Consider the following 9,292-nt stretch of genomic DNA (forward strand, 5'->3'; position numbering starts at 1 on the left):
TTGAATTTGACATGGGAACATGCACATGAAGCAAAAAAGAAAGAAAGAAACACTGTCCCAGTGCACGGTGGCCTAAAAATGAGACAGAAACTGAAATAGATTCGGCACAAATGGCAAGGAAAAAATCATTAAAAAATCTGGCTTTCTCTCAGTAAAATTTTGTTTGTTTAAGTCCACTTTATACTCAAATATGCTAATTGGGTTTGGACCTACAGCTTAAAATTGGACCTGAACCACTGTGCCTCCATTGGGGATTGAACTTAGAAACCCTTGGAATACAAGGTGACATCATTATTTTATGCAACAAGGGAGGTTCAGTCTGGCTATTTTCAAAGTACTCAGAACTGTAAGTAACTTTGGGATCTAAATCACCCTTGTAGTAACATACTGACCTTAGGTATTAAATGGGGTCTATATATGTATGTAGTTCTGGATACATACTATGAATGGTAATGTATAAATTGTCTTGAAACATATAATAGTTTAATATTACTTCATTTTTGTGACATCAAAGGCAACTCACTTCGTTAATAGTCCGTGAGAATCTTTTCATCAACGGCACAAGTTTGAGAAAGTGAAAGTTTATATTAAGTTCATTTTATGCTCAGATAGTCTAAACAGGATTGGGCCTACAGTTTTAAAATGGAATCCAAATCTTTATGCAATATGTCTCCACTGAGGATTAAACCTGGTACTCATCCATTACAAGATAACAGGGTTACCACTATGCCATTAGGTAGACACATACACAAACTCGCGTATGGCAAAAACAAATTAGTAGCTACAGGGTATCCAAAAAGTCATGTAACCAAGATTTTGACTCTACATAACTTTGTACAGTAACCGATAAGACATAAATCTTATATTAGGTGTTAATTTTGTCAATGCGGATATTTTTAAAAAATTAAGCTATAAAATTGTGCAGTTCATGAACGTTCGGTTTGTGGAAAACTTACTAAGGTGTAAAATATAGTGCTGCAGCAAGGCTACTTACTCAAGTGCATAATAGTTCGCACAGGCAAAATGAGTGGTACTTGAAGACCAGTAGTTTACGTATAACTTTAATTTATATGTGGTAGTGGGCCCTCAAATATGGATCGTGAAGTGAAAGACATAGTGAATAATCATCTTCATGTTTCACTTGCACTCGGCCTCTGATTTTCACTTATAAAAATCACACTATTGGTCATGATGTAATGAAGGGAAAATCAGGGGGCAAGAGAGTGAAAAACCCTGTAGATTAGTCTATCTTACCAACAAAAAAAGGTCTCTCACATAGTTGTCAGATGCCCTAATGACCGAGCTACTGTGGCTCTTTACAAATACATAGCAATATATGAAAATGAAATATGATGATTATGGGTTGAAACTACTGGGGCATATTTTTTACATGTATATTTCTATGATTATTGTCATGTTGATATCATATTTGATTCTATACACTCGAGCGTGGGAGACTCGAACGAATATCAGTGATTGAAAGTGGTCTCATGCAGTACTCTGGTGTAAAAACAAAAAAAAAAGTTTTTGTACAAAGTAAAAACAAACATGGATAAGAGACTTATTATGGCTTATTCATAAAGAAGCTTTTTTTGTTACGAGGTGTACTGGCAGCATTGGTTGTGTCAGAGGGCAGTATCAGGTGTGCCTGACATCTGGTTATGTTATTCAGTTAGCGTTCCGATGAAAGATTTGAAATTTATCGTACAAAAAAATTTTACACACAATAAATTTCAATATCTTTTCTATCAGTTAGACAATGATTGAATAATGTAGACAGTTGTCGTGCACACCTGATACTGCTCTCAGACACGACCATTCAGTATACCTTGTAATTAAAAAAAAGCATATTTTTTTTAATGAATATGACATAACTTTATAAATTGTCTGTAATGTGTAAAAATTTACAGTTCTTTTATCAGTTTGGTAAATACCAACAGAGACCATCGATATACATTGAAAACTTTTTGCAAGTGACTCCATAGCTATATTTTATCCATGCTCGTTTTCACTTCGTAAAAAAATATTTTTAACACCTTAGTAACTTTTCCCCTATACTGAACATTCATGAACAGCACAATTTTCTAGTTTAATGTTTAAAAAATATCCACATAGGCAAAGTTAATACCCAGTTGAAGATTCATGTCTTTTATAACTATTTGTACAAAAGTTATGTATGGTCAATGTCTCAGTTTCTCAACTTTTTGGACATCCTGTAGAAGAAATGGCAATTTTGTGGCATTTGGTTGCTTCAACATGTAAAATGATTTATTTAATTGCAAAATATGACTTTACGAACCTCTACACTCTTAACAAACACTGCAAGTGAAATGTGTGAGCCGCAATTGGTAAAAAGCCAAAATTTCGTTTTCTTTTTAAAAAAAGCAGGATTTTTATCGAAAAAAAAACCATCCATTCAAAAAAGCCAGCTTTCTTGCAACTCTACATTTCAGACACAAAATTTTATTCGAGGCTCAAAGGGGATTTTGGGCTTGAGACTAGATATTATGTGATCAGGTGTTGGAAGCATTCAGGGATGCTATGCTGTTAAAGGCACTACACCTGACCAGCCTAACCTAACAAGGAAAGCATTTAGGGATGTAAAACCCATATGAACCCTATGCACATGAAGTAGATGACAGTTTGTATCCAAGAAAACAGTAAATGAATGGCTCCTCAAAAACAATCATATAGGAGTATGATGAATGGAATACCATTCTCAAGAAAACAAACGGTAAGTAATCACTAAGCCTCTGAAGTATGTGTTAACAGATATAAAAAGAAACTGAACCGCGGTGGCTCAGTCGGTAACGCGTCTGACTACCATGCTCAAGGTCCCGGGTTCGATCCCCTGCCGGTTCAAATCCGGTAACTTTTCTAACGTTGGAAGCGGCCCCGGCGCCCACCCAGCGTCAAACAACATGGGTACCTGGGGAAACCTGGGGGGTAAAGCCAGTCAGGGGTGTGATGCAGATCACATCACCCCCACTCATGACCGGATCAAGAAAGTGTGGGGCATTACCCCCACACCTCCTATACGCCTTCATGGCATGGTGCTAAGCACAGGGGAGCACTTTACTTTACTTTTTTTACCACGTAAAAAATGCACAGTGATTAATTAAGAATTAAACTATTAGAACTTGGGCCCAAATATCTTGAAAATTAATACAATAATCTTGGTGCCAGTACCCTTGGTCTTCTGTAACCCCCTTGAGAAAGTGATATATTTCCATGGTTCATAAAGATTATCTAGATTATGAATGTTTTCATTAGGACTCAGAAATGTGTTCTTGTGAAGTAAAGTAAGTCTGTTACTTTACCCTGAAGCAGAGCAGACCGAAAGCTTCACGAAAGTGAATATAGCACCAAAAACGACAGTCCACAACTGGAGCAATAATTTTACATAATTAGGATTGCTAGGTTTGGTACTGATAGTTATTTTCGACATGTTCTTTTGGCATTTTAATGTGCATACAAAAGGTTCTGTTACTATTATCGTATGAGGGAAACACCTACGAATCATATATTTCGGACTTCTTTACATTGCTAACGTATTATTTTCGAATGTGGAATATTTCCTAAAGTGAAATAATGCATATCAATGTCTATTTCTTAGATTTACGAGTACTTACTGTTACTTGTTTCGAATCTGTAACACATTATGGCCGTGATAGCGGACTGGTTTAGGGGGCGTTCTGAGAGTGTTTTGTCGATTTATGCAGTGTTGCAACCTCGTTCACCGGAAAATATCTACCTTCGTTCCCGGATTTGAAATTATGCTAATACGTCGCAAACCATTGACGTTAGGCCCAAAAACCATTCACGTTAGCCCCAAAAACCATTTTCCGTAAGGTTAGGCAAGCATAGTTAAAAAAAAAAAAATACTCGACACATCATGTTCTAGTGAAAACCCGGCGAGGCTGAAACACTGGCTACGGGGTTGCATCATCTTAACACACGGAACATTGCACTCTCGTGCAGAAAGCTAATGGCAGGAGCAGAAACAGCGTGTCGGACAGAGATTTTCGCAGAAAACGACACCCATTCATATTAAAATGGATCAAATATACATTCAGGAACTTCCACACCGCTAAAGAAAATGATTTCCGTAAGTACTTTCTCCTGTAAATTTGAAGGAATCCGTTTCCCTCATACGATAATGTTACCAAGGTTTTTACTAACAAAAAGTTCCAAAAGTAAATTGCATGTTTTTTTGTTGTTTTTTTCAGTGGGCTGCATTTTGGGATCAAATATCTCCGGTATTTGTGCATTCCTAATGCTGAAACAATTTCTGTATTAAGTAAAACATTGAAATCTGTCCATTAAAAAAAATCGACGTAATTCTCGCGGGGGTACAGTAGGTTAACGGCCCCCTTGGTGGTTTCAGTGTTGAGGAAAAAAAGCAGAAGCAGTTACTATTACTTGAAACATGGGTATGATTTTACAATACCGGACCCTTCTCCAATTTAGTCCATATTTCGCATACTCACTAATTTAGGGCTCCTAATCACGAACCTGCAGTTAAAATTTGGAGCTCTCGTGTGGAACTTTCAAAATAACGTGTAGAAGGTTGTGATTTTACAATACCAAAAAAAAAGCATAATTTCATTAATAATTCTAATACTCATTAATTATGAAGTGCGGATGATGTATCTGCAGTTAAGGTTTGGTGGTCATGTGTAGAAATTGTAAAATAGTGTTGTGAATTAACACTGTGATTGTCGATACATAAACCACGAGCAGCCATGTTTTCTCATGTGAGCAAGGGACGTTCGCAACTCATTACGTTGCGTTCAGAAGGTTGCTAAAGTGTTCTGCGATAAGTGAGACCCATCATTTGTTACATTGCGTTCAGTACACAAGAAGGTTGATAAAGTGTTGTGCGATAAATGAGACCTTCAGTTCATCAGTTCTTCATGTGAGGAAGATGGTGTCTTTTGAAGGAAGTAATGTCCATTTTTCCGTAAGTCTTGCTTTGGCAAAAGCCATTTTTGGTGTGACTGAAGATGACCAGACCACTCTCAGGTTTCCTTCATATTTAAACATACTTACTAATTGAGACCTGCTAATGACGAATCTGAAGTTAGATTTTGTCTGAAACTTCTAGAAATTGCAAAATAATTGCAAACCATTGACGCTAGCCCCACGAACCACTGATGTGTGGTTAGGTTAGTTTCAGTAAAGGCAAACATAGTTAAAATTTCGTGTTGTGGTAGTATCAGGATCTAGAAATTGCAAAATAATTGTGCACCATTGACGCTAGCCCCACGAACCATTGACATGTGGTTAGGTTAGGCAAACATAGTTAAAATTTGGTGTTGTGGTAGTATCAGGATCTAGAAATTGCAAAATAATTGCGAACCATTGACGCTAGCCCCACGAACCATTGGTGTGTGGTTAGGTTAGGTTAGGCAAACATAGTTAAATTTTGGGGCTGTAGTAATATCAGGAATATATATTTCGTTCTTTCAGTACTCGAAATGCAAAATCTTGCGATAAATAATGAGCAATTGTACATTGTCGGTTCCGATCACTGACCCCCATATTTTGCAAGTTCCACACGTGAGCGCCAAATTTTAACTTCAGATTCGTGATTATGAGACCTAAATTAGTGAGTATGTGAAATATGAATGAAATTGGAGAACGGTCCGGTATTGTAAAATCGCACTGAAACATGAAGCACTAGAAGCTGCACTAAATGCTCAAAAAGCATCGTGTCATGGTAATTGTTAGAATTACATTTCGTAAGTTATCCTGACAGTTTGGTGGACAAGCACCCATTCTATGTTATTTCCTTCATTTAAACTACTCAACATTGCTCCTGAGCACTATGCTTACACTAAGACAGGTAGAAAAACAAGTGTCAAAAAACAAAAATATAAATAAGAAAATCTTGATGAATCCATTTTGTATGCCTTGCATCTGTAATACCTTTTTCTTGTCATATCTTCAGATACTAAAGTGTTCAAAGTTTGGAATGAAAAGTAGCATCAATGAAGAAGCTTTTGGAGGATAATATTGATGTGATTATGTCCTAGAAAACAAAAAGCGGAGAGATACTTGGCCCACAAGATTAACTTTCAATTGTTGGGAACCCTTTATTTTTCTATCAAAAGTTCATGTATTGTTGCAATTTCAGGAAAGTACAAAACACACAGTATGGCCTGAATTGCCATATATCATGTGGAAATTAAGCATATAATGGTGTAAAACATGTAGTTAAGTAACGAAAAATATTTCTGAAGTCAACATCACGTAAGTGCAACTGTGTTGGGATATTTTTAGAGGTGAAATGCACATGGTAAGATAGCACTGGCAGTGAATAAGGTTAAGATTAAGTGGACTTCCATTGAGATGGAGTATATTAAGGTGCATATTTTATTATGTTTCATGAAAAATCACTGCAAAAGATTGTATACCATGCAAGCCCTATTACAAAATTACTTATTCACATCATGCATCAGTAAGTAATTACAATAATACTTCTGAAGAAGTGTGATCAAAACAAGTACTTATCACAACATCCCAAATTTTGAATAATGGTCTATGCATCTAGTGTTGTGCTGGTTAGAATTGGATACCTTAATATTTTTATATCCATGTGTATGTCATTATTTAGCATGCACGGTCCAACACACATATATGCAAAAGGATCCAAACACTGATAATGCAAAGCTTCAAAAGTTCTGCGAGTTAGATTTTGGGACCCAGTATCTCCAAAATTTATGGATTTGTTTTCATGACTTAAACATACCTTAATTACCCTCCAAACTTCTACAATGACATATGATTCAAATCCAATTTTATGATTACTTTGGAAGATACAAAACTTTGCAAGTCTTTTTCTCCTAAATCTAATGGAGTCACCAAAGCATACCTCAGCTGGCCTTCCGCCAATAAGCTACATAGATGCCAATGAACTCTCACCATCTCCTATAGTGGTAGGAAGGCAAGGAAGTTATACATCTTACCCTACATTCAATACTTGTCAAGAAATTGGAAAATATCGATGCAATAAAATAACTGTGTAATCCAAAATTCAGAAAGTGTTGGTAAACAATGAGACATTTACCATGGCCTTTAGAGAGAATCTCTTTTTGTATAGTCATATAATATTCAAGGTCAAATTTTGTTCAATTCCATTTATTAGTTACATGTCTCTTAGTGAATTATAACTACTTTCATGACCAAAGGTCATGTTGAAAGTTGTAACTACTTCACATGTTCCGATAAGTTACACCCCCCCAGGTTGAGGACAATATACTGGTGGTTTTACAAATGACCTGTCTCCAAATTTGTGGAACAAAATTCCGTATTTATAAGAAAGTCAGTATTATAATTCAAACAAAGAGTGTATATATTGTATCACAATCTATGTATATCATCCGCCTTTTCGAAACTTGCATAATCCTTAGTCCCAAACTTGTGGCAAATACACGAAGTTTCATGGGAACCCATATGTCCTGAAAATAAAAATAGTTTGTACAGCAAAGTAAAAAATCATGTTACTTGTTCGAATACAAGGGCATTATCCTCGAACATTAGGTGACACGAAAAATATAACGGAATTAGGCAACGCAAGCAAGACCTCAAACTGGGAAGATTGTTTAGTACATCACTTTCAAAGCAAGAATTTGTAACATTGATACAGTTTATCCATTTAATATACTATGTACCATATACCTCCACATGTTTTCTGAATATTTCCTTACTATTTAATGGGAAACGAACAATAGCAATACATTAATATTTGCATTTCTTACCGGCAAGGCACTTTCTGCGTCCAGCCTTCTGCCATTTTTGCACCAAATTCATTACATTGCTGCAGTGTTAACAGAACCTCATTGAAATTTCCACTTTCTGAAAATCCTCACTGAAACTAGTTTGAGTATTCTAGGGGTGTGCAAGACAGATTTTTCTTGGTCGCGACGGGAAATATTTTTAAATCCCGAACTTAGGGACGGGAAAATTTTGCAATTTCCCGAGTGAGTCGGGAAATTTTCGGGACGGGATATGTTAGAAATTTACTGAAGTTCTGGAACTCTCGAATTGTGATTGTTTTTACATTTGTGGAATGCAAACTAAAAATTTCCCATAAGTTCCAGACGCTTATAATGCAGAAAACGTCTATTCGGTGTTTCCAGACTATTCGGGATCCCGAAAAGTCGAGAATTTTTTTCCCCGATCCCGGTCCCGACTTTTCGAGATCCCGCACACCCCTAGACAGTGGCGCAGGAACGTTTTTCATTTGGGGTTACAAAATTCAGTCTCCCATATATATATATATATATATATATATATATATATATATTTATCCGACAACCAATGTGACTACCGTCAATTTGAAAACTCCATTTAAAGTGACGACCGGGTGTTTAGGACGACCGTATACGGTTGCCATGAAGGCAACCCTGCTTATCGTTTTCCTGATACTCGAGAGAGTGTAATGAACTGTCGTTGGAAATACGTCATTGATGCCACAATGATAGTAGAATGTCAAAATTGTGAAATTTTGAAGTAATAGTACAATAAACTGTCATCGAAAATTCGACCATGTTGCCACATTGGTAGCAGAATGTCTGGATTGTATATTTTTTTAGTTCAGGGTTCCTCCGCTTGGAGCGCGACAGTCGGTCGCTGTATATGTTGATTTTATACACTTTGTTCATAGTTTCATTAAAGTGGCAACCGAAAACAAAGTTGGTAGCATTGGATAAACCACGTGAGCGTTCGTATACATTTCTTTCAGACTACCGAGCACACGGTCCACCAACGCGAAGAAGCAGGAGTGATATTTAATGTGAATGCTTTGTCTTGCTTGCAGCGTTCCGACAAGGAAAACGAAGAAGTACAAACTCAAATAAAACTATGGTAAGTTGAAGTTTCAGTAACTTTATTTAAATAGCATACTATTGCACGTACGTAAGTAACTAGAATATTCTCAATTCAGACAAAATATGAGGTTATCAAGCTAAAATCGGTGTTACTTTGTGTGTATGTGTGTGGGGAGGAGGGGGAGGCCGAAATTATTAGCGTAAGATTGTGGAGATTTTAATTTAAATCTACTGCAGTGAGATCGGACTTTTGTATGTTCCACGTTTAAAATTAAATCAAATCAATGATTTCATGCGCAGATTGCAAACATCGTTTTTTTTGTTTTTTTTTTTAAAAAAAACGTAAACGAACAAATACATCAGAAAGCCAAGGTACATGTTCTGTTCCTACAAATCTGTCACTCATTATTTGATAAGCCTTTGTTCTCATATTTTTAGGGCTGCTTTTTCTTGTCCTA

The 9,292-nt window shown here is 36.4% G+C and overlaps 1 protein-coding gene across 1 annotated transcript in view; it reads right to left on the reverse strand.

The window, feature by feature from the left end:
- Positions 1-7,838, reverse strand: part of LOC145984175 (putative E3 ubiquitin-protein ligase makorin-1) — a 56,784-nt gene extending 48,946 nt beyond the window's left edge. The window contains exon 1 of the mRNA XM_083117666.1: positions 7,764-7,838. Within this exon, the coding sequence (XP_082973792.1) occupies positions 7,764-7,798 (35 nt within the window). The 5' untranslated portion in view covers positions 7,799-7,838. The remainder of the gene's footprint in view (positions 1-7,763) is intronic.
- Positions 7,839-9,292: the final 1,454 nt, after the last annotated feature.

Source organism: Lepisma saccharinum, chromosome 2, assembly GCF_977018435.1.
Source record: "Lepisma saccharinum chromosome 2, izLepSacc3.1, whole genome shotgun sequence".
NCBI classification, from domain to species: domain Eukaryota; kingdom Metazoa; phylum Arthropoda; class Insecta; order Zygentoma; family Lepismatidae; genus Lepisma; species Lepisma saccharinum.